General features: G+C 39.9%; 1 protein-coding gene across 2 annotated transcripts in view; it reads right to left on the reverse strand.

The window, feature by feature from the left end:
• Positions 1-26,705, reverse strand: part of lama2 (laminin, alpha 2) — a 374,730-nt gene that overhangs the window by 134,835 nt on the left and 213,190 nt on the right. For both annotated transcript variants that reach the window (XM_073057306.1, XM_073057305.1), the window contains exons 20-22: positions 24,120-24,226; positions 8,518-8,698; positions 3,194-3,330 (exon numbers count right to left, since the gene is read on the reverse strand). In XM_073057306.1, the coding sequence (XP_072913407.1) occupies positions 3,194-3,330; positions 8,518-8,698; positions 24,120-24,226 (425 nt within the window). The remainder of the gene's footprint in view (positions 1-3,193; positions 3,331-8,517; positions 8,699-24,119; positions 24,227-26,705) is intronic.

The raw sequence follows: 26,705 nt of genomic DNA on the forward strand, positions 1-26,705 counted from the left end.
GCATACTCTTCAAGGAGTCCCAAATGGAAACATGACTTTATCGTAACACCTCATGATTTACACAGTGGGATATCTCCACAAACATTCTGTATTACATTGGACTCCCTTAGGTACAGTAAATCCATTCATTTCACTGGGCAGTTCTTGGGAAGAGATGGCAGAAATAGGGAAGGACTTAAAAATAAAGATATAGTATTTTTAATAAATCAAGATATTGTTTAACTGGGAGGTCATGCAGATACAGTACTGTGCAAAAGTTTTAGGTGTGTATATATATATATATATATATATATATATATATATATATATATATAGTGAGAGTGCTCTATATCTGGTGGGAGAAAAGGATGCTCAGAATGGCAAGGAAGGAGTGCTGAGGAAGGAGCGTGGGACACGTGGCAGAGGAGTGCCAGGGGCAGAAATCGACACAGGTGCAGGCAAGGTTATCTGATTCCAAACAATTGGCTTATTGATCATTACAGAATGTCTCTCTGGTACTTCCTGCTCTCTCCCCTTTCCCTGCCCCCTTCCCACTCTCAGTCCCCAATACAGACCCATATCAGAATCAGGTTTATCATCACTCACGTATGTCATGAAATTTGGTTTTTTTTGTGACAGCAGTACAGTGCAATGTGTAAAATTGCTACTGTACTGTGCAAAAGTCATAGGCATCCTAGCTATATACACGTGTTTCTTCAGATATATAAAGAGTAAAAGAGGGGCAAGAGTTGATATCGGGCTGCTGGAAAATTACTCTGGAGAGGTAGTAATGGGGGACAAGGAAATGGCAGATGAACTGAATAAGTATTTTGCGTCAGTCTTCGCTGTGGAAGACACTAGAAGTGTGCCAGAAGATTGGGAGTGACAGGGCACAGAAGTCAGTGAAGTTGCTATTACTAGGAAGAAGAAGGTTGGGAAACTAAAATATCTGCAGGTAGGTAAATGTCTTGGACCAGATGGTGTAAACCCCAGGATTCTGAATGAGGTTTTGCACTGTGCTGTAGGTAAGCACAGTGGTGCTGGGTTCAAAGTAAAAAGTTAATTTATTGTCAAAGTACATATGTATATGTCACCGCATACAACCGGAGATTCATTTTCTTGTGGGCATACTCAATAAATCCAATAACCACAATAGAATTGCACAAACAGGGCCAACAATCAATGTGCAAAAGACAACGAATTATGCAAATACAAAAAGAAAGAAATATTAGTAATAAAAGATAATAATAAATAAGCAATAATGAATCCATTGGTTGTGGGAACAGTTTAGTGATGGGATGAGTGAAGTTGAGTGAAGTTGTACCCTCTGGTTCAAAAGCCTGATAGTTGAGGGGTAGGTAAACAAGGATTTGGCATGAGCTGAGAGATCGTCAACAGTTCAAGTTACTTAAAGTAAGAGACGGGAGGCCAGCCAGGATTACATTGGGATGAATCAAATCTATGAGTCAAGAAGAAAATGTACTTAGGACGTCAGGAGCTTTCAAGCAAAGACAAGGGATGTTACAGAGATGGAATTTGGCAGAACTGATAAAGGCCAAACATATGAGCTCCAAAACTCAGCTGAGGGTCCAAATGTCATGACATTGAGCAAAGTCATTATTAAAGTAATCTTTTTAAAATCATTTAGCAACTATGTTAGGAAATTCTATGAATTAATATCCAATTAACAGCTAATCAATTTTAATATGCCATTGACATTAACATAATACATTCACCTCAGCGTACAAAATATACTCTCAAAGCTTTATTACACTATTCCAATGTTTTTGCACTGTTTAATGTTTCACCACTGAACATTTCTTTGCATTTCAGAACTAACGGATCAGTAACAAAATACATTTAAAGTTACTCCAAACTCAGTCTCAACCATATCAAATGGAATACTTTCAAATGTTGGCAAAATAGTTGAATTAAGACATAAAAAGATTAATCTGATTCCAAATGCTGTCTTAACTCATTTGGTCTCACACTCTCAGAAATTTCCTGTCTGTCTATCCCTACCCTTCTCTGTGACTGAAAATTTTTTCTTACCCAGTTCTTCCTTTCCTACTTCAGACAAAGGATCTTCAAGCTGAAATGTTAATTATAATTCTCTTCCCAGATATTCAGTCTAAACTGCTGAAGGTTTCCAGCATTTTCTGTAATTTATTTCAAATATGAAGCAAAAAGATATAACAAGATGACTATTCACTTGAGCTACTCAAAATATTTGATAATGACAAGTTTCTTAGAACAAAGTGAGTAAAGATCTGGGTGTCAATCAGTGCAATCTATCAGCCCAGAACTTAAATGGGATGGTGTATCTCTCTCACGAGAGCAAAAAGTACCTTAATGTCTAACACAAACGATTGCTGGAAATCCAAAGCAATACATACAAAATGCTGGAGGAACTCGACAGGTGAGGCAGCATCTATGGAAATGAATAAAAGGTCAACATTTCAGGCCGAGACCCTTCTTCAGGACTGAAAATAAGGGGGAAGACGCCAAAATAAAAAGGTCTGCTTTGCTGAGCACCTCCACTCCATCTGCTGAAAGCTGAAATTCCCAGTGGCCAACCATTTTAATTCCTATCCCCTTTCCTGTTCGGACATGTCAGTTCATAACCTTCTCTTTTGCCACAATGAGGTTTGGTGGTGCAACACCTCATATTCCATGCAGGAACCTATCAAAATGACGGCATCTACATTGATTTCTCTTTCCGGTTATTTTTTTCCCTCCTCCTTCACTCTTCTTCTATTCCCCACTCTGGCCTCTTACCTCTTCTCCTCACCTGCCTATCAACTAGAGCCCCTCCTTCTTCCCTTTCTCCCATGGTCCATTCTCCTCTCCTATCAGATCCCTTCTTCTCCAGCCCTCCTATCACCTTCTAGCAAGTCCTCCTTCCTCTCCCCCCACCTTTCTATTCTGGCATCTTACCATTACCTTCCCAGTCCTGAAGAAGGGTCTCAACCCGAAATGTTGACTATTTCTTCATTTCCATAGATGCTGCCTGACCTTCTGAGTTCCTGAAGCATTTTGTGTGTGTTACTTTAAAGTCTAAACTTTTCTTTTATAAATTGAAAGCAGATTTGAAAATTTTCTTTGTTGTATATACAGCAAATTATTAATATAAATGCAAAATAACATGGTGTCTATGTATTTTGTTGTAAGAACCTCTATTGATTGTGATATCTGGAGTTTTAGGTAAACTTACTTTACATCCATTGATTAAGTTATGACCCCAGAAATTCGCTGCGCACTTGTCACACCTTTCACCCACTGTATTTGGAGGACAGACACACTGGCCAGTTTCTGAATCGCAATGATTGCCGACATGGGCACATTCACATTCTGAGTGTGAAACAAAGCAAAACAGAAGATAAAGTCAGATCAGTTTCACAAGATTACTTTGCATATACATAATGATTTTAAAAATAAATTATGTATAAACTAAATAATTAACATTTCTAATCTATAACATAAATACTGTTTGTTTCTAGGTACCACATTTATGATAAGGAAATAATTTATAAGTAATAAAATGGAAACCACAATGGAATTTTTTTTTAGTTATAAACATGAATTATTGTTGATGATGTGCTTACAGTCATGATTTTATCATCCATGACAATGACAATGAACGTGCAATTGTGCTGACAGTGCCACTAAATCAGAAATTAGCCAAAGGCAGAAAAATCTTAATAAAACATCTAAGCAATGTACACTCAGTGGCCAATTTATTAGGCAGACCTGTACATCAGCTCGTCGATGCAAATATCTAACCAGTCAATCATGTGGTGGCAAGTCATGCATAAAAGCACACAGGCATGATCCAGAGGTTCAGTTGTAGTTCAGACCAAACATCAGAATGGGGGAAGAAATGTGATCTAAGTGATTGTGACCATGGAATGATTGTGGTGTCAGATAGGGTGGTTTGAGTATTTCAGAAACAGCTGATCTCCTGGAATTTTCCCACACAATACCTCGAGAGTTTACAGAGAATGGTGCAAGAAACAAAAAAAAAAATCTAGTGGGTGGCAGTTCTGTGGGCAAAAATGCCCTGTTGATGAGAGAGGACAGAAGTGAATGGCCAGGCTGGTTCAAGCTGACAGGGTGCCAATAATAACTTAAACAGCCATGCATTACAATAACTGTGGGCAGAAAAGGACAAGAGGGCATGAGCTCTAGTACAAGAGAGCACAACTTCAGGATTGAAGGACGTCCATTAAGAACAGAGATGCGGAGAAATTACTTCAGTCAGAGGGTGGTAAATCTGTGGAATTTGTTGCCACAAACAGCTGTGGAAGCCAAATCATTGGGTGCATTTAAGGCAGAGATAGATAGGTTCTTGATTTGCCAGGACATCAAAGGGTATGGGGTGAAAGCAGGGGAATGGGAAGGACTGGAAGAGTTGGATCAGCACATGATTGAATGGTGGAGCAGACTCAAAGGGCCAAATGGCCTACTTCTGCTCCTACATCGTGTGGTCTAAGAGCATCTCTGAATGCAACACACCGAATCTTGAAGTAGATGGACTACAACAGTAGGAGACCACCAATATAAATTATAGCAGATATCAGAGAATCGATTTCAAGTAATCTAATGCTGTAATTGACATATCAGTTATTCATTATGCTACAAATAATGATTTACAAAGTCACCTAAAACCTTGCAATACAATAACGTATCTATTAATTTTAATTTTTATATACTGCAATCCAAGTACCCACCATAGCCTAGAAAACTTAAAAACACAAGAGACTGAGCAGATGTTAGAAATCCAAAGTAATACATGCTAAATATTGAAGGAACTCAGCAGATCAGGCAGCATCTATGGAGAGGAATAAACAATCAACATTTTGGGCCAAGACTGTTTGGCATGAAGGGTCTTGGCCCAAAATATCAACTAGAAACCTCAACAAAAAATTTTAATTTTGTGCCTTAGCACCTGAAGCTCAGTCCACTATGGCCCTACAATTCTATCTATTATTTGATCTTCACATAATGTTGCTGCTTGATTGCAATCAAATGCTAAAAATGTACGGTTACAATTTCACCATCTAACTTTCAGCAAATGTGCTTGTGATGATTTGTTAATGCCTATTAGGGTAGAATAATGCCTTTCAAAGAAGTGTATTTATCCTGCAGCTTAACTTCAAGTGAATTGCTCTGTATTGCTAACCTCTTAACTGATTGGTAGATCACTTCATTTCTACACTTCACAGCACCTTTTAATAATGGAAAGAACAAATGCCATCTATACACGTTTATAAAAAAGATAATCTACAAATAAACTGCAAATGTATTTTCTTCCTGGTATAACTTATTTTAGTTCAGGTAAATAAGTATTAAAAACATTCACCACATCCATTGCTATTTTTAAAAAGCACCCCAAAATTATATCATATTATGACCATAAGCACCCTAACTCCTGCCTTGATTCTAATGGCCCTGCAAAAAGCTTATGAAAACATTGCACATGGCTGGTAACATCAAAATTGAAAAGACGGCTGGTGTGACGAATGAAATCACTGCCAAAGCCTTTTCATCAACACACTCTCTTCATCTCTTCGGTCTGTGAGAGCTGGGGGCATTAGTCCTTCAGTTTCCACTACAGTTTCAAATCTTGCCTTGTTTCACTGTTTTTCTTGTGGTATAAATAACAATTTGGGTGAGACGGCAATGACATATGTGGTGTCTGATCTGCTGGGGTGTCAACACACATAAAAAGAATCTCTGCCTAAAAAACTTCAATCAGCATGCAATAACGATCAGACATTTTAAAGAACCATGGATGACAAGAGGAATAATGAGGCTCTGGTCAAGAAAAAGAAGGAAGAATACATTGGGCAGAGGAGGACAGGGATGAGTGAATCTCTTGATGATAAGTACAAAAATATTAAGAATACAGTTAAGTGGGAAACCAGGAGGGTAAAATGAGTGTATGAGATGGATCTAGCAGGTAGCATTAAAGAAAATCTCAAATACGATCTACAGCTATAATAAAAGGGTGGCTAGAGAGAAAGAAAGTCCCCTCAGAGATCAGCAGGGCTGCTTATGCCTCGAGCCATAGGAGATGGGCTGGATTTTTAATGAATATTTCTCCTTGCTGTTTACTGAAAAGAAAATCACGCGTGCGAAAGAGACAAGAGAAACAAGTGGAGATATGTTAGAGGACGTTCTTATTACCAGGGAGGATGGTATTTACAGCCTTACAAATCAAGGTGCCATTTGGCTCACAATGTTGTGCCAACATTTTAACCTACTCTAAGAAAAATCTAACCCTTCCCTCCTACCTAACCCTCCATTTTTCTATCATCCATGTGCCTAGGAGTTTCTTAAATCTTCCTGAAGTATCTGCCTCTACCATCATCGCTGGCAGGGCATTCCATGTACCCACCATTCTCCATATAACTAATTTTTTCTAACTAATTTCTTTTTTAACTTACCACAAAGTCTGAGGATGTCCCAGAGCCTGACCATGGCTATCCCTAGACATCGTGGAAGGCTAAAGAAATTGCTCAGGCCTGCGGAGATCATCACTAGCCTCTGGCAAAGTTCCCAAAGATTGGCAAGTGTCTATGTTGTTCCATTGTTTAAGAATGGCATAGGGATAAGCCGAGGTATTACAGACTAGGCTGACAGCAGTGGTGGTGAAGATAGTGTAGGGAATTTTAAGGGACAGGATCTAACAGCATTTAGATAGACAAGAGTTTGAGTAGGAGGAGTCAATGTGACTTTGTGCATGAAAAATCATGCTTGATGAATCTTACAGAATTTTTTTTTGATGTAAAAGCTTGAAAAGGATAGGGGAGTGAAGGGTCAGGCAGGAAAGTCCAAATAGACCTCAGCAAGCTTTTGACAAGGTTTTGCATGGAAGGCTGGTCTGCAAGATTAGGTTCCATGGAATCCAGGGAGAAGTAGGTAGGTGGATTCGATACTGGCCTTGAGGTTGGGGCCAATATCGAATCAGTGGTTGAAGATTGCTTCTCGGAATGGAGGCCAGTGTCTAGCAGTGTGCCGCGGGGGAATCAGTGTTGGGAATCCCTTCAATTTACTATGTAGGTAAATGATTTAGATGTGAGTGCACAAGGCTTGATAAGTAAGCTTGTGGATGATAGAAATTACCAGGTGTGGTTGATACTGAGGAAGGCTAACATAGACTACAGAGGGCATCTTCATCAGTTAGGGAAGCAGGCAGAGGAGTGGCAAAAGAATTTTGATACAGGAAAGTCAGAGATGGTGCATCTTGCGATGTCAAACCAGTGCAGTAGTTACACCATGAATGGCAGGGCACTCTGGAACAGGGGGAGCTGGGAGTACAAGTGCGTATTTGTTGAAAGTATTGTCAGATGTAAATAGGGCAATGTAAAAGGTGTTTTGCATTTTGGACTTCATCAGTCAGCACATTGAGTATAAGAGTATTAGATTATAGTTATACAAGTCTTTGGTAAGAACACACTTGGAGTACTGTGCTCAGCTTTGGTCAACCTGTTGTAGCAAAGACATGGTTAAACTGGAAAGAGTTCAGAGAACAGTGGATGGTGAGGGGACCAGAGCGTCTAACTTACAAGCAAGACTAGGTCTTCATTCCTTGGAGCATAAGAGAATGCAAGGTAAATTTATAGAGATTATGAGAGCAATTGATAAGATGGATGTTAACAGTGTTTTCCCCAGGGCAGGGGAGGCATAGATTTACCATGAGAGGGGAAAGATTTAAAAGGCATCTGAATGGCAACTTTTCTACATGGAAGCTAGTGAGGATAGGGAACGAGTTAACAGAGGAAGTGGTTGAGGCAGATACAATGGCATCATTTAATAAACACTTGGATAGGCACATGGAGGAGCAGGATATGGACCAAACACAAGATACTGGGTCGAGCTGGGTGGGCATTGCGGTTGGCATGAACTCATTCAGCCATCATGCTGAGTTTGCCAATGACTGATGCAATGGAAGTTTTAGAGATCAAGCAGTAGTGTATTTATTGAAACGAGTCAAAATAATGTCGCTCCCTTCCTTTATTGGGATCTAAATTCCATCCATATTCTCTTAACAAAAAGACAGACATGCAATCTGATCCTTAGCTGAAATGATAACACTTAACATTGGCCACATTTTCATAACCTTCCGTCATCATTCTCAAGGCAACAATCCCAGATCAAAAGCTGAGACTATAACAATCCTATTGACGACAGAAACAGCGCCACAGACTTAACATAGAAAACAACTGAACATTTGGCTTAACCTTTCAGTGTTAGTATTTATCCACTGTATGAACACTGGTCTTCATCCAATAAACAGTACATTCCTATTCCCAGATTCCAATACCTTTTGTTACTTAAACAGCCTATTTTAAGGGGGTGCAGAGCTTCAATTACTAGATCTTATCAAACATATTATAAAGTATTCTGGTTTATTATGGCATATATTTTTAATAATATAATAATCAAAGCATTAACTTTTAGTCCCCAAAAGTGTTATACTACTAATTATACATTATGCTTCTCTGGAAAAAGTAACTAAATAAAGTTACATACGGATACATCCTCCTTCCTGAAAGTTGTAGAAGCCAACAGCACATCTGTCACATTTGAGACCTGTCACTCCAGGCTGACATTTGCATTGCCCTTTATCGTTACAGTCAAAAGATTTGGATCCAAATGAATTGCAATTACAAGGAACGCAGCCTCTTGAAGAATGCAGATAATAAGTTGAACTCTGTAAAATATAAGTAAAAATGTATCAAAGATTAGCAAAACCAAAATTTTGATTTTCAGTGATGGGATCTGCAGCGTTCCATAAGGAATTGTAAAATTAGTCAGCAGAATAAATCACAATTAAATAGCGAGGAAATGAAATAAAACTGCAATGAACCAATACCACACATTTTGTTTAAGAAGCACGCATTTGCTTAAACCATGCTTTGCTAATGCTGATTTAGATTGAAGATTCATGCTCTTGATAATTATCTGCCCACTACTATAACCAATGTGTTAATCAATTTGTTAAAATCATAATGATGTGTTCAAATTATTCCTGTTTTGGGGTCAACTTGACAAGTCTGATTGATATAAAAGTTTTTAAAAAAAGTCAATATCACATGTATCAGAAATAAATTACTTTTTAAAGCATCATAGCTTAATGTTATGTGCAAAGCATTATTATTTTCTGTTGCTAGGGTGGTAATTCTACACCATAACACAACAAAGTTCAAACATAAAGTGAGGTCAAAGTTTCATGGCTTGAGTTACATTTTTTATTTCTTTTTGTTGCTTCGGTTGATAAGGCTAGAGAACTGCCCTTTAAGCTTTTCCCAATTGCCTGGGTGCTTTCTTTCCTCTTACCAAATAACTGTATGACATTTTAAAGACGTGCCACATGTTGAACAATGTATGACTTCTATCACAGCACTAATGGATCTACAATGCTATTCCATGAAGTTAGATGATAAAGCTTTTCTCTAAGAAAAATGTTATTGATAAACAGTTGTAATATTCCATTTCTATTAAGAATCATTGTACATTTTGGAAAGAGACTATAATAATGTTAAATAATCAGATTGAAATTTCAATACTTAAATTGCTATTCACTCGGCCTATCACAATTGGGCTTTAGTTATGTTTTTGAGGGTGATGGATAAGATTAATTATGAATTTTCAGTCAAATTAGCCCAAGAAATTTTGTTTATAGATAGATTTTCTGTACCACTAAATGAGTGCCTCAATGGCCTGGAACTTCACTTATGATGAAACACATTGCTAACATGAAGATATGCATGTATTTCCTCAATTGTCCATACAGATATACAAGACAACTGAGCCAGTAATAAAGGTGATGAGTTGCCCACTGCAAAACCATCGGGAGAAGTAGGAAATGACAAGCTGATGTAGGCAGTTCCATTATTAAGCAAGATTCAGGAATTTAAAATGGGAAAAATACGCAAAATGTGTGATAATTAAGCAGGTATAAATTAGAGGATTGGAATTTTGTATTACAACCTTCAGCTTCTGAATTTCCTGAAGTTTGGAAGTGGAGTACAATACTCAATTGTTTCTGTTGTACGCCTTTATGCCAAGTGACCATGGACAAATATTTACCCCAAGCTTTTAATACACACACACTCATATAGGTATAGAAAAGAAGAAGAAGAATTACATGTATATCAGGAAGCTAAGTGCATCCCCCCTTTTTCCTGCCGTTATCACACATCTTGCTTGTCTCTACCCAGCTTTATAAAGTAACTGCTTAAAATAACTTGCTATTACCCAATTGTTTTGTCCTGTAAGACCATAAGATATAGGAGAAGAATGAGACCAATCTGTCCATCAAGTCTTCTCCACCATTCGACGATGGCTGATCTATTTTCCCTCTCAACCCCATTCTCCTGTCTTCTCCCTGTAACCTATCAACCTCTGCTTTAAATTACCAAATGACTTGGCTGGCTGTGACAATGAATTTGACAGTTTACCACCCTCTGGCAAAAGAACTTCCTCCTCATCTCTGTTCTAAAGAGATGTCTTTCTGTTCTGAGGCTGTACCCTCTGATCCTAGACTCTCCCACTATTTGAAACATCCTCTGCAACTGCTTGACAGGTCTTTGCAAATGTGTCCTCTGGTTGGAGAATCTCAGAACTAGGACCTGAAAATATAAGGAGGTGTCCAGCTAAGGCAGAGATGATGTGGACATGGTGGAGGATTACAAATACCTGGGGATACGAATTGACAATAAACTGAACTGGTCAAAGAACACTGAGGCTGTCTACAAGAAGGGTCAGAGCCATCTCTATTTCCTGAGGAGACTGAGGTCCTTTAACATCTGCCGGACGATGCTGAGGATGTTCTACGAGGCTGTGGTGGCCAGTGCTATCATGTTTGCTGTTGTGTGCTAGGGCAGCAGGCTGAGGGTAGCAGACACCAACAGAATCAACAAACTCATTCGTAAGGCCAGTGATGTTGTGGGGCTGGAACTGGACTCTCTGACGGCAGTGTCTGAAAAGAGGATGCTGTCCAAGTTGCATGCCATCTTGGACAATGACTCCCATCCACTCCATAATGTACTGGTTAGGCACAGGAGTTCATTCAGCCAGAGACTCATTCCACCGAGATGTAACACTGAGCGTCATAGGAAGTCATTCCTGCCTGTGGCCATCAAACTTTACAACTCCTCCCTCGGAGTGTCAGACACCCTGAGCCAATAGGCTGGTCCTGGACTTATTTCCACTTGGCATGATTAACTTATTATTATTTAATTATTTATGGTTTTATATTGCTATATTTCTACACTATTCTTGGTTGGCGTGGCTGTAACGAAACCCAATTTCCCTCGGGATCAATAAAGTATGCCTTTCTGTCTGTCAGTCTTATGTAACTCCCGGAACTCTTTTGAAACTCAAAGTGTATTGGAAGCTGACCAACTGAAAATTTTCAATGAAAAGCCAACTGATTCTGGAAAGGAGTAATAATAACAGGGTTGTTGTGGTAGGAGATTTTAATTTACCAAATATTGATTGGCATCTCCCTAGAGTCAGGGGTTTAGATGGGGTGAAGTTTGTTAGGCGTGTTCAGTAAGGTTTCTTGACACAATATATAGATAAGCCTACAAGAGAAGAGGCTGTACTTGATCTGGTATTGGGAAATGAACCTGGTCAGGTCTCTCAGTGGGAGAGCATTTTGGAGATAGAGATCACAATTCTATCTCCTTTACCATAGCTTTGTAGAGGGATAGGAACAGACAAGTTAAGGAAATGTTTAATTGGAGTAAGGGGAAATATGAGGCTACCAGGCAGGAACTTGGAAGCATAAATTGGAAACAGATGTTCTCAGGGAAACGTACCGAAGAAATGTGGCAAATGTTCAGGGGATATTTGCGTGGGGTTCTGAGTAGGTACGTTCCAATGAAACTTGGGAAGGATGGTAGGGTACAAGATCCGTGGTGCACAAAGGTTGTTGCAAATCTAGTCAAGAAAAGAAGAGCTTACGAAAGGTTCAAAAAACAAGGCAATGATATGTATCTAGAAGATAATAAGGCTAGCAGGAAGGAGCTTAAGAATGAAATTAGGAGAGCCAAAAGGGGCCATGAGAAGGTCTTGGCGGACAGGACTAAGGAAAACCCCAAGGTGTCCTAGAAGTATGTGAAGAGCAAGAGGATAAGATGTGAGAGAATTGGACCAATCAAGTGTGACAATGGAAAAGTGTGCATGGAACCAGACGAAATAGCGGAGGTACTTAATGAATACCTTGCTTCAGTATTCACTACGGAAAAGGATCTAAGTGATTGTAGAAATGACTTGCAGTGGACGGAAAAGCTTGAGAATATAGATATTAAGAAAAAGGATGTGCTGGAGCTTTTGGAAAGCATCAAGTTGGATAAGTCACTGAGGCCGGACGGAATGTACCCGAGGCTACTGTGGGAAGCAAGGAAGGAGATTGCTGATCCTCTGGCGATAATCTTTGCATCATCAATGATGGCAGGAGATGTTATGGAGGATTGGAAGGTTGCAGATGTTGTTCCCTTATTCAAGAAAGGGAGTAGAGATAGCCCAGGAAATTATTGGCCAGTGGGTCTTACTTCGGTGGTTGGTAAATTGATGGAGAACATCCTGAGAGGCAGGATTTATGAACATTTGGAGAGTCATAATATGATTAGGAATAGTCAGCATGGCTTTGTCAAAGGTAGGTCATGTCTTATGAACCTGATTGAATTTTTCAAGGATGTGACTAAGCACATTGATGAAGGTAGAGCCGTAGATGTAGTATTCATAGATTTCAGCAAGGCATTTGATAAGGTACCCCATGGAAGGATTATTGAGAAAGTAAGGAGGCATAGGATCCGGGGGGGTCATTGCTTTGTGGATCCAGAACTGGCTTGCCCACAGAAGGCAAAGAGTGGTTGTAGACCAGTCATATACTGCATGGAGGCTGGTGACCAGTGGTGTGCCTCAGGGATCTGTTCTGGGACCCCTACTCTTTGTGTTTTTTTATAAATGACCTGGATGAGGAAGTGGAGGGATGGGTTAGTACATTTGCTGATGACACAAAGGTTGTGGATAGTGTGGAGGTTACAATGGGATATTGATAGGATGCAAAACTAGGCTGAGAAGTGGCAAATGGAGTTCAACCCAGATAAATGTGAGGTGGTTCATTTTGGTAGGTCAAATATGATGGCAGAATATAGTATTAATGGTAAGACTCTTGGCAGTGTGGAGGATCAGAGGGATCTTGGGGTCCAAGTCCATAGGACACTCAAAGTTGCTGCGCAGGTTGACTCTGGTTAAGAAGGCATACGATGCATTGGCCTTCATCAATCGTGGGATTGAGTTTAAGAGACAAGAGGTAATGTTGCAGCTATATAGGACCCTGGTCAGACCCCACTTGGAGTACTGTGCTCAGTTCTGGTCGCCTCATTATAGGAAGGATATGGAAACCATAGAAAGGGTGCAGAGGAGATTCACGAGGATGTTGCTTGGATTGGGGAGCATGCCTTATGTGAATAAGCTGAATGAACTTGGCCTTTTCTCCTTGGATCGGCAGAGGATGAGAGGTGACCTGATAGAGGTATACAAAGTAATGAGAGGCATTGATCGTGTGGATAATCAGAGGCTTTTCCCAGGGCTGAAATGGCTAATAGGAGAGGGCACAGTTTTAAGGTGCTTGGAAGAAGGTACAGAGGAGATGTCAGGGGTAGGTTTTTTTACTCAGAGAGCGGTGAGTATGTGGAATGGGCTGCCGGCAGCAGCGTTGGAGGTGGAAACGATAGGGTCTTTTAAGAGACGCCTGGATGGCTACATGGAGCTTAGAAAAACAGAGGGCTATGGGTAAAGCCTAGATAGTTCTAAGGTAGAGACATGCTTGGCGCAGCTTTGATGGCTGAAGGACCTGTATTGTGCTGTAGGTTTTCTATGTTTCCATGATTTTTTGATAACTTAGAGGCTGGCAGATATGTTGAAATGAGATCACAATCTGATCAGCCACGATTTTGTTGAATGGAGGAGCAAGTTCAATCTTCTGCTCCTGACTTGTATATCTTTTATTTAAATATATACATATTACCTTTACCGTTGGTTCACTGGAAGAACACTTGCTTGTTTATGTGAGAGATTTAGGAGAGGTGTGCAATTGAGGTATATATCATACTTGTGAGAACGTACATGCATATCAGTGGCTAGTGTGCACTTTAGGGTCATCGTATTTTACTTCTCTTGACACAGGCAGTCACTTCAGAGATACAAACTACAAACAGCTTAAACCACCGGTTTTAAAATGACTGCAGTTCACAGATATGGAAGTTGAAGAGACACTGAAGATAAGAGGACAATCAGCAGTGAATTTCCATCCATAATCCCACCCAATGTTGTTGGTATCATTGTAACTCTGGAAATGAATGCAGCATATCATTGAATTTAGCCATTGCAATTCACTTCACACCATGCAAAAGCATAAGTTTTCAAACTTAAAAGCAACAAAAACTTCCAAATATTTCAATTCATTTCTCCAGGCATAAGCTAAACATCCCAATCTCCTTACAGCACAACACTTCAATTATTTTGCACTTTTTTTTAAAGAGTAATACAAAATACAAAAAAAAAAATCACTTTTACTGAGGAAGTAATACCTTAAATGGCTCATATACTATAAAAGCAGTAAATTTGACTTGAGACATAAGCATGCCAAACCAGATGTTGTGCATTGTGAATAAAAGGATGAGCTCTGAACAGTTCATATATTATAATTGTTCATTCTCATTATTACCAGATATTTCTCTGACTAATGCTGGAAGTTTAGATTGTATAGGGCGCCTATAATCACTTGCTTTGTTAAGTTATTCACTCCAGTGAGACTCAATAAAATGCCCTATAAAAGTAGCTAGTGCCGGTGATACATTTATTTTCCCAGATACAGGTACTTTCCCAGAATCTTTATGAATGAAAAATGCTGCATTACTCAAATCTTAAACAGCATGTTATTTCCTAAGGGTGATATTAATTCAAACCGCACAGCGGAGGAACTGTATAGAAACACCACTAGCTTTTTGTTGTTGCAGAGATTCAAACTTCACTTATTTGCTGCCTTTGACAGAGAACATCCCATTGCTGTCAGCTAGTTATGGGAGGGTAGAACTTGCCAGCTCCACCACTAAACAGACTGGCACTCAGAGTCTAGGTGTTCCAGGCAGACTCATCAAGGTATGTATTTTTTTTTTAAATTTCTGATCCATTTGCTGAGGATTCCTTAGCACTACCTTTAACATGGTGACCTTTGAACCATAATCATAAACACAAAGTTCAAGTGTCAAGCACCCTTTTCCAGGACTTTATTACTCCATGTCAAGTACTGTAAAATCAGTCACAATGACAAAAGAAAATAACGGCAGGACTGGGCCAATTGTCACCCCAACCCAAGCTCGCCCTTTCATTCAATATCACTGCTGCTGTCTATAAGGAGTTTGTACGTTCTCCCGGTGACTGTGTGGGTTTCCTGCCACCTTCCAAAGAAGTACAGGTTTGTAGATTAATTGGGGTCATGGGTGTATTGGGTGGAGGGCCTGTTACCATACTGTGCCACAAAAAAAAAAGAGGGTTGTATAATCATGAACAGCTGAAATAATTTGACCAATACTTCTGGAATTTAAAAGAACGAGGAGTCATCTTATTGAAACATACAGGATCCAAAGGGTGCATAATGACAATGGACTAAATTGAGCCTCAAACAAGGGGACACATGTATAAACAGGGGAAGGGAGGAGAGCAGCCATTTAACACAGGTATGTAGAAACTCCTTCTCCAGAGAGTGACAGTCCTTGGAATGCTCTTCCTCAAAGGGTTGCAGAGGCAGGAGCTCCAGAGGTACTTGAGGGGAAGCTAGGTAAATGTTTGGAAATAAAAGGAGAACCAAAAGCCACGTGGAACTGACACAGACGAGAAGTGGAGGCCTCGGACAGGTCAACCATGATCAGAATCTATCAGCACAGGCCAGAAGGGCAAATGGGAAGGAGTAGAGTTTAGGCCTTTGCATTGCTCTATAGCTAGTATTTCAAACTAACATTAGAATGGTCATATAATGAACTTTAATATTTATTCTATTCACCTGTTCATCTGCTGACCAGTTGATCGAGCAGCTACAAAGTTACAACACCTATGACCCTTGCCTTGTCACACCCTACACTAGCTGAACAATTTTGCAGCAGCTTACTCTATAGAAATTGTACTAAACTTGTCCAAATTCACTTAACGTAGCACTGTGCTCCCAGCAAATGATTTTTTTTTTGAGTAATGCACACAAAGTGCTGGAAGAACTCAGCAGGTCAGGCAGCATCTATGGAGAGGAATAAACAGACAGTTTTGGGATGAAACCCTTCACCAGGACTGGGAAGGAAGGGGGCAGAATGCAGATTAAGAAGCTGGAGGGGGGAGGAGGAGTACGGTATAAGATGGCACGTGATAGGTGAGGACAGGAGGAGGAGGGTAGATGAAGGAAGACATGATACTACAATTGAAATGAACGTAATAGATCTCAAAGCAGATTATAAACCACATGCATAATGAGCACACAAGGACATTTCTGTCTCACAGTATCAGTTTGCACTGCATTCAAAACCAAACGTAAAACCTTAAAAAGACAGACAGTAACTCTATGAAAAATGTGCAATGTTACTTTAAAACTGTGGTGAGAATTTTTCAATCCACACAATAGTTATGAAGACCACGGCACACAGATGCTTTTTTTACCCCACTGGCGGAGGGTGTGCCAGGCTTGTATGCACCACGTGGACATCCACTAATGCGAGTCGTCCACCACCGTCGCCGAGGGCTCTCAGCAGGTTGTGCCAGTTGGACATCCTTCTGGTACTTCTGTTCATGGAGCTGCATGTGGAGATTGCACTGCTTCCCCATGAAGCCAGGCTTGCAGATGCACTGTCCTTCTTTGTCACACCGAGGTGACATGGAACCAACGGGACTGCACTGACACGACATGCAGACCTTCTTTTTGTGATCCCACCAACAGTTAGGCTTTACAGGCCACAGAATAAAATATCAGGAAAGAAAACACAAATATCAAAGCAAGAATCTAAGTTCAGGCAGGTAAGAATAATTTCCAATCCAGAGCTATGCTTCTGACAGATAAGAGAAGTTATAAGTTACAACAGTAATAAAAGATTTCAAAAGAACTTTAGACTCTTAATTCTGAATTCATTCAAAATTTAATAACTGCAGAATTGAAACAATCTCAGCTTTAATTTCCTTATTTCTCTGATATAAAGGTAGAAAGACCTAACGTTTAATTTGGGGTCTTGATGAGAAATACACGTGTGCAAATTTTGGAGTGGTGCTAAGCGTCACTTCAGAGAGCACCGAGCACATCAACACAAATTTAACTTTGCTTATTGCAACCTGTACATTGTCAGTACCCCGCGGAGCGGTGATTACTGGCTGGTCTTTTGAGTTTTGCGGCGTGCAGATTTGTCATTCTGCTCCATTTACAGTTTGGAATGTGGGGAATCAGGGGGAACCCGCAGTGAGGTTTACGAGTAACCTGCTAGATGCCCTTTCCTTTACCACTTTCTTCATGGGCTCCAAAACGCAACGATTGTTTTGGAATTTTGTTCTGGAGATATGAAGAGACACAAGTAAACCAATACTTATGATAACGATAAGACCATAAGGCACTAGAGTTGCTAAAGCATGATAACACACTCTGAAACTTCTAAACTCCAACCCCCATGAAATTCCAATAAACTATTCACCTTCCAGCTGCACACAAACTTTTTGTTTATGAACATCATGAATTTCACACTAAAATTGCTTAAGAACATATAGTGTTATTGTGTAAATGCAGCTATGTGAGAAAGAGCGTATAATGTGGTGTGACTGATGACCAGCATATTATACAACTGCATTTCTCATCCTAGCAGAGATCTCAAATAAACATCACAACAGCATTAGGCCATTCAAGCCTGACCTGCCATAAATGGAATTATTGATCTGCTCCAGGCCTCAAATGCTCTCCTGTGCCAAGACCATGACACAATCTTTCAAAGCGTTATCTATCTCGCCTTTAAGTAACCCCAGTGATCTGCTCTTCACAACCTCCAATACAGAATTCCAGAAATACACTACCCTGTGTGAGATAACATTTTTTACACTTCTCAGTTTTAAACTATGACCCCTCATACTCGCCTCAGTACTTTCACTGTAGTGTAAACATCTGCCATTCCCCCAAGATCATCACAATTATCCTTTATTTTTATAACCCCCCCCCCCCCAAATATACATAACTAACCTGCTTTCACCCACTTCTGTTGCAACAATCTTCTCATCTGTAAGCAGCCAAACAGATTTCTAGACTGCTTGCAATCCTTGGACAAGGGGACCAAACTTGTACATCAGGTGCCCCAGCCACAATTGTGGACAATTAAACACAACTTCCCTCTTTGAAATTCCAACCCCCATTAAAGTCTAGTATACTATTTACCTTTCTAACTGCTTTCTGCAGATACACGATAACTTTTGAGTTCATGAACAAATGTACTTGGATCCCTCTCTACTCTGCTCATTTTCTCTCTCCATTACCCTGACCAACCCCCTCCCCCATATATAAACTGCAAGGGGAACATAGGAGTAAAAGAGGGGAAGTTATCTGATATCCCTGTCTGAGCCAGAATCATACTCAAGTAAGAATGTTTGTGACAGTAGTGGATCAATCAACTGAGATGGGAAGCACGCACGCTCTGGATCATTTTGCCCCCTCTCCTTGGACATTCATCTTCCCCTTCCTCTCACTTTGCAGTGGCCTTTATACATTAATAGTCGTGAACTCCCTCTATGTAGTCAGAGAAATTGCAAGAAAACTTAGTGCATTTCAAATCTAACTGATGAAGTACAGGGTTCATGACTACAGTCCAATGCATCTTCATGACCTAATCGCCTAATCCTAGCTGTGAAACCATTCTGCAAGATAATTAACTCCTTACACTCTTTACTTAAAATCAATAAATTAATTACATTTGCCTGCATTTATATTTAGAGCATGTGCCAACATGGAGCTATGCAATTTAGTAACTTCAGTTTTAAATAAATTTATGATATCTTCCAAAGGTAATGTACACTGTAACATGTTAAGGCATGGAGAGCAACATGAAAGGGACATTGACCTGAATAAACCATTTAAAGCAAGTTGCAGAGTGAACACTTTTAAGTACGTTGCAGCGTAATGTGAACACAATCAGTGTGCTCTTCAGTACTGTATTTAAAATTATCAGTTTTAAAAGAAAGTAAAAATGGAACCATCAAGAAATACATTCAATATTTTAAAGTATAGTAGCTAAATTTATGGATTGGATTGGATTGAGATATAGCATGGAGTAGACCCTTCCACGCCATCCACACCCCATTCAACCCTAGCCTAATCACGGGACAACTTACAATGACCAAGGTATATCTTTGGACAGTGCGAGGAGACCGGACCCCCCAGCAGAAAGCCGCACAGTTATGGGGAGAATGTACAAACTCCTTACGGGCAGCGGTGGGAATCGAACCCAGTTCGCTGGTACCGTAAAGCGTTCTGCTAACCACTACACTACCATTATAGATCTTCTTAAACCTTCTTATAATATAAAATACCAACAGTTTATAATCAAATAGAAAAACAGTTAGGTTCAATGTTACTTTTCCATCTAAGCAATATCACCTTGGATTTTGTAAAGGAATACTTCTGCATCCTTTTCCATTGTTCATGTTCAATTTACACCGTTACCAGATATCTCATTATTTTCTAACACATATTTGAATTTTTTTTTCTTTTCTTTTTTTTTATACATTTTCTATTTTCTAAACTGATTTGATAAATTTAAAAAATGGTTTTGCCATTAGTGGTATTAATTTGGTGTATTTCTGAGTAGAATAAGAGGAAACTGAATATAACAACTAAATTTAGAGGAGTGTGCTTACTATTAGGACCTTTTCATCTCACAGCTAAACAGACAGAATAATCAACAGGAAATGAATTTACCTTTCTTGAATATATGAGCTGAGAAACTTCAAGTCATTATTTGATAAAGTTCAAAGTACAAAGTAAATTTATTATCAAAGTACATACATGTTGCCATAGGCAACCCTGTGATTCATTTTCTTGCAGGCAAAATCTATAGAATAGTAACAATAAACGAATCAGTGAAAGACTACACAAATTTGGGTGTTCAACCAGTGTGCAAAAGACAACAAATTGTGCAAGTACAAAAAGAAAGAAGTATAATAATGATAAATAAACAATAAATATCTGGAACATATCGTGAAGAGTTCTTGGAAGTGAGTCTATAGGTTGTGGGAACATTTCAATGATGGGGTAAGTGAAGTTGAGTGCAGTTATCTCCTTTGGTTCAAGGACCTAATGGTTGAGGGGTAGTAACTGTTCCGGAACCTGGTGGTTTGAATCCTGAGGCTCCTGTGCCTTCTTTCTGATGGCAGCAGCAAGAAGAGAGCATGGCCTGGGCGGTGGGGGGGTCCTCGATGATGTTATATGTGCACACCAGTACAAAACAACTGATTCAATCTGCTTCTCTGATAAAATCCACAATTGGCTACACTAATGAAAAACTGAGATCAGCCACTTTCCACAAGGATATGGAATAATTCAACAGAGATAGTCATTATGAAACTGCAATCATGCACCCCAAGGGCATCCTGAAACTTTAGCAGAATCCTGGGACCAGTTGCCCATATGAATCTTGGCTAAAGTAATTATTTAGTTTGGCAAACACACATCAGGAAATAAGAGAAAAAAAAAACTATTTGATCGAAAACAATCTGTTTTCTTAATCCTGAAGACAGTTCTCCCTCTGAAACTAAAAGCAACTTAACAGATACATTGAGATCAAATTTGTTGGATTCATGCTTCTGACGAGGAGGGGCAATGAAACAAACCAAAGAGTAGTCTGGTTACAGTCACTGGCCTGAAATTATGCTGTCTGCTTTCAGATGACTTCTGGAAATCTGAAACTGATGAATCCATGTTATTTTTCACTCGGAAGTCAAAACTGCTAATTCAAATAAGGTCAAATGGTATTCATGGACTTTGCATTTCATCTCAGTTGATTAAGTTTTCTTTGCTCTACCAGCTATGTATAATATAAAATGAGAAATGGCTTCCTTCTATTTTTAATTCAAAGCACTTTCCCCAGATCTATCGTTGCTAATTTAAGGCAATTACAAACACAATATTGATTTACAATTTGTGAAACTGAAGGAAACATAAGACATAATTGAAAAGATTGATTTGTTTTACCCAAACAAAGAAATAAAATTCTAAAGCAAGATAATAATTAAGGAACTGATTCCTCATACTGCAACTTTTAAATGTATTAACAGGGATATCTGCCGTGGTAGCGTAGCAGATGCTGGAAATCTAAGCAACGGACACAAAATGCTGGAGGAACTCAACATCCATTGGAAAGAGTAAACAGTTGACATTTCAGGCCTGATGAAGGGTCTTGGCCCGAAATGTCGTTTGTTTACTCTTTTCCATTGATGCTTCCTGGCCTGCTGAGTTCCTCCGGCATTTTGTTCATGGTAGCATAGCGGTTAGTGCAACGCTATTACAGCCCAGGGGGCTGGAGTTTGGATTTCTATCCCAGCACCCTATGTAAGGAGTCTTTGTAAACCCTCCCCATGGAATGCAAGGGTTATCTTTGGGTTGTGTCCCACAGTATAAAGACCCACCAGGTAGGTTAATTGATCATTGTAAATTATCCTGTAATTAGGTTTGAATCAAATCAGAGTTGCTGGGGAGCATGGCGTAGAGCGCCAGAAGGGCCTGTTCCACACCTGGATGTGGAACAACCTGGATGTGGGGGTAGAAAGGTGGGTTGTCAAGTTTTCAGACGACATAAAGGTTGGTGGTGTTGTGCATAGTGTAGAAGATTGTAGAGAGACATTGATAGGATGCAGGAGTGGGCTGAGAAGTGGCAGATGGAGTTCAACCCGGAGAAGTGTGAGGTGGTACACTTTGGAAGGACAAACTCCAAGGCAGAGTACAAAGTAAATGTCAGGATACTTGGTAGTATGGAGGAGCAGAGGGATCTGGGGGTACATGTCCACAGATCCCTGAAAGTTTCCTCACAGGTAGGTAGGGTAGTTAAGAAAGTTTATGGGGTGTTAGCTTTCATAAGTTGAGGGATAGAGTTTAAGAGTCGCAAGGTAATGATGCAGCTCCATAAAACCCTGGTTAGGCCACACTTGGAGTACAGTACTGTGTCCAGTTCTGGTCGCCTCACTATAGGAAGGATGTGGAAGCATTGGAAAGGGTACAGAGGAGATTTACCAGGGTGCTGCCTGGTTTAGAGAGTATGCATTATGATCAGAGATTAAGGGAGCTAGGGCTTTACTCTTTGGAGAGAAGGAGGATGAGAGGAGACATGATAGAGGTATACAAGATATTAAGAGGAATAGATAGAGTGGACAGCCAGCGCCTCTTCCCTAGGGCACCACTGCTCAATACAAGAGGACATGGCTTTAAGGTAAGGGGAGGGAAGTTCAAGGGGGATATTAGAGGAAGGTTTTTACTCAGAGAGTGGTTGGTGCGTGGAATGCACTGCCTGAGTCAGTGGTGGAGGCAGATACACTAGTGAAATTTAAGAGACTACTAGACAGGTATATGGAGGAATTTAAGGTGGGGGGGGGGTTATATGGGAGGCAGGGTTTAAGGGTCGGCACAACATTGTGGGCCGAAGGGCCTGTACTGTGCTGTACTATTCTATGTTCTATGTTCAGCAGAGCCAACAAAACAGGCATGGCTTTCTGCTGAATACCACCAATAGGAAAGAAGTAAAAGAGAGTTAGGAAAAGAATGAAGTTGTAAATATTATATCTTTATCTTTAGCCTTGGCCCTTAATTTGATTTAAACACAGATTATATAATGCAATCAGAGGGGTTCTGCACCAGTCAATTTAAGCGTTACAGTGCAAGTACAAATGTACACTAAATAGTCCGTAACTATTGATGCAGTTAAAAGGCCTAAAAATTACTGTGAGCAATTTCATACAGATGAATAACCACTCATATCAAAGTGTCTCTGTGCTATTTAGTAACATTCAATCATTCATCTGGTTAATTAAAATATCAGACAAAATGAACCTGAAACACATAATTTAACGTTCAAACTATTCAGTATAATCTTAAACTGGGATTGCGCCATCTAGTGCCGACCTTGTTGAAGTATGCAGGTTTATGTGCAGACAGTGATCTCAGCTTCTCACTTGAACTGGGGAAAAGTATATGTGTTGAGGATGGTCGGTTAGAGAGTGGAAGAGAAATTCAGACAGCACTCTGGCAGAAAGGAGGTGTGAAAATGCAAGACCCAGATTCCCAACAAAGAGGTCAATGAAGGAAAATTTCAAAATGGTCCTGTCCTGTATCGAATGAATGTGGATTTTCCATTTTACCATCCATAAGCTACATCTGCCTCTACCTTCTGGAGGTACCAGGCAACATTCTAGAATACAATACCCCTAGCTTCACGTAGCAGGGACCCCTTTCTAGTAGTCATGATTGCTTTGAACTGAATGTAGATCAAAATAGATGTTCTTCTCCAAGGTTATTGTTAACGAAGCAATGAAATTCCCAAATGAGTAGACTCTGCACTTTCCAGTTCATAGGTTTTTGGAAGGGACTGTTTCCTAATACTATGGAGAACCATTTTCAATGCTGGGTCATGGCACATATGGGACAAGTCAGTATCTTCAATCTTTCCACCAGTCCAATCAGTGTGAGCCAGACCAGTTGGGTATTTCATTCTGAACCACATGCACAAAATCTTGTAGCATCGATAGAGGGGGAAATAAACAGATGATGTTTTGGGCCAAGACCCTTCATCCTGATGAAGGATTTTGGCCCAAAACATTGAATGTTTGTTCCTCTCCATAGATGCTGCCTGACTTGCTGAGTTCTTCCAGTATTTTGTGCATGCTGCTCAAGATTTCCACAATCTGGAGAATTTTCCGTGTTTGAGAAACATAGTCTATTTCTTTAACATTAACTTTGAAGAAGAACATATGTTTTGGTCCACCTTCAGTTCAAGAAAGGTATGAAGTAATCCAAGAAATGGTCTTTAAAAAGGACTGAATTCTACAGTTTGTTTACCAATACGTACCAAACAATGATCACAACGTCTTCCTGCAACATTGTGTTTGCACTGGCATTGTCCATTCTGCTTGTCACAAAGCTCGGCAACTGATCCATTGGCGTGGCATTCACAGGCTGGAGGTAAACAAGAATTTCTTACAAAATGAGCCAACATTTAAAAGTTCAAGTTTATTGTCATTCAACCATTTACATGTATACCACCAAACAAGACAACATTCCTCTGGACCACAGTATACGCAGCTCACACACAACACAAACTAATATTACCACAAATAAACTAACAAATAATAAGGTGCATTTATGACACAAGTTTAAAAGTAAACAGTAAAACGCTAATGGTGCCTATGTTACTCAGCTTTTCCGCTATCCATTATCTCACTAGTGAGGTAAACTTGCACTACTTAATATCCAGCAGCGTCTTACAATCTTAAGAAAGACATAAAGGACAAACAGTTACACCATTATTTGTCTGCAGTGAATGGGCACACTGCAATCTTGCCCTGATAAAATTGCTTACCAGTAATTGCGTTCAATCAACAGAGTTCACACTTTGTATTTCCATAAGCAGAGCAAAGTTCAAATTTTATTGCACGGAGCCTTATAGTTATGCAGTTTGTATCAATGATGTCTCAAGGAGAAGGTCAGGACACATTAACAAATGAGCAGAGATAACATTGCCGGTCAGGTTATGTTGCAGCATTTGTGTCATTGGTTCATGGCATCACTCAGGAATGGATTCGGTGGTCTTAACCTCGAGTAGGGGAAGCATGATAGGGGGTGCTATGGCATGGTAACATAGTGGTTAGCTTAACACTTTACAACAACAGCAATTGGAAGACCAGAATCAGGTGTGCCCTTCAGGATTCTGTACCTCCATCCTGATGGTAGCAATGAGAATAAGACATGACCTGGGTGCCGCGAGTCCTTAATGATGGATGCCACATTTTTGTGGCATCACTCCTCAAAGATGTCCTTGGATACTATGGAGGCTAGTGCCCATGATGGAGCTGACTGAGTTCACAACTCTCTGCAGCCTATTTTGATCCTGTGCCATAGCTCCCCCCCCCCCCCCGCGCCCCCATACAGACGGTGATGCAGTTGCTGGCTGTGAGAACTTCGTACGTTCTCACCACAACCGTGTGGACTTTCTCTGGGTGCTCCGGTTTCCTCCCACATTCAAAAATCACACGGATTAGGGTTAATGAGTTGTTGGCAGTAGCAGTGTTCATCCTCAGACTGCATTAGTTATTGAAGCCGACAACATATTTCACTGGCTGTTTCGATGAACACGTGGCAATTGAAGCCAGTCTTTAATCTTTAGCTCCAAGAACACAGAAAGCTGAAAGCCAGTAACTACCATTAAAGCATGTGAAATTCTACACATTTATTTTGCAGAGCTGTTCTCTGAAAATTGAAAATGAATTGTAGGTGTTTGTGCATGAGTGGCAGAAGAGCTGCTGAAATGCCACGATCGGCAAAGACATCCACAGAAACCTTTTCTGCTGGTAACTGAGGGATGGAAGCTGAGAAGTCAAGCTGTACTAATTAGAAAATCAAATGGTTCCCTTGGTGTCTCGTGCAGTCATTTCTCTTTGCTGGTAATGATGCTACACGTTTAGTGGCAATGGAGAATGAAAGACAGAACATGAAAATTTAACAGCAGAGGTGTACATGTCTCCACTGGCATGGATGTCAAGCATCCAAGGTCAGGTAATATGCTTACTGAACTAATAACTAAAATTTGATTAAATATGTTATTTTACACAAGATAAAAATATACTCAATTCAAAAATTTATAACTTATCCACCTCCCTTCCCTGCACAAGTGAATATGTATTTTAGCTGAGCTGTTTTCAAAACTTTACCACTATTAACAAAGTGTCTCTACAGGCACAGATGTCAAACATTTTTATTTATATTCGCATGTCTAAACATAATTTGGATTACTTCTGTTTACATTTCCTTCGGGATGAACTTCCAACACTCTGCTCCATTGCTGGGCTTAAGAGCTCGGCTAGTTTGGGATTCCACGGCATTCCACAGAGGCCAGAAGCATGCCATTTGAGGTCTATTCACCACTGAGGCCTTGCTACAGAGGTAGTAATTAAGGATTTGAAACAGAAAGCACAAAGAAAATAATAATAGGATTGGGCAGAGCCAATGTGAAATCATGAGAGAGAAGTCATGTTTGACAAATCCATAAGGGCCTTTTCGTTTTACGTTATCCAGCATGATGGATATGGGGGAACCAGTGGATCTAATGCATTTGACAGCCTGACAAAAAGTGCAGCAGAGATGAGTGCTGGAACTCCATATCACTTGGACGTCTAGGTCCGCAGATGATAAAATGCTGGTTTGAAGTGTGGGTTGCAGAATGGCTCCGGGGGATACAGGCAGGCTACATGGATGGCTGAAGATATGCTGGATGGAATAGGATATTGCAAAACATAAGATCATTCACTTTAAGAGAAGAAATAGTAAAACTGAGTATTTTTTTAAATGGTGAAGGATTGGAAGGTGTCAGCAGTCAGAAGTTAACATGTTTTATGGCATGGTAACAGAGTTGAAGATGACAGAAATCATGTTGCAATGA

The sequence above is a fragment of the Hemitrygon akajei genome, chromosome 9, assembly GCF_048418815.1.
Source record: "Hemitrygon akajei chromosome 9, sHemAka1.3, whole genome shotgun sequence".
In the NCBI taxonomy this organism is placed as follows: domain Eukaryota; kingdom Metazoa; phylum Chordata; class Chondrichthyes; order Myliobatiformes; family Dasyatidae; genus Hemitrygon; species Hemitrygon akajei.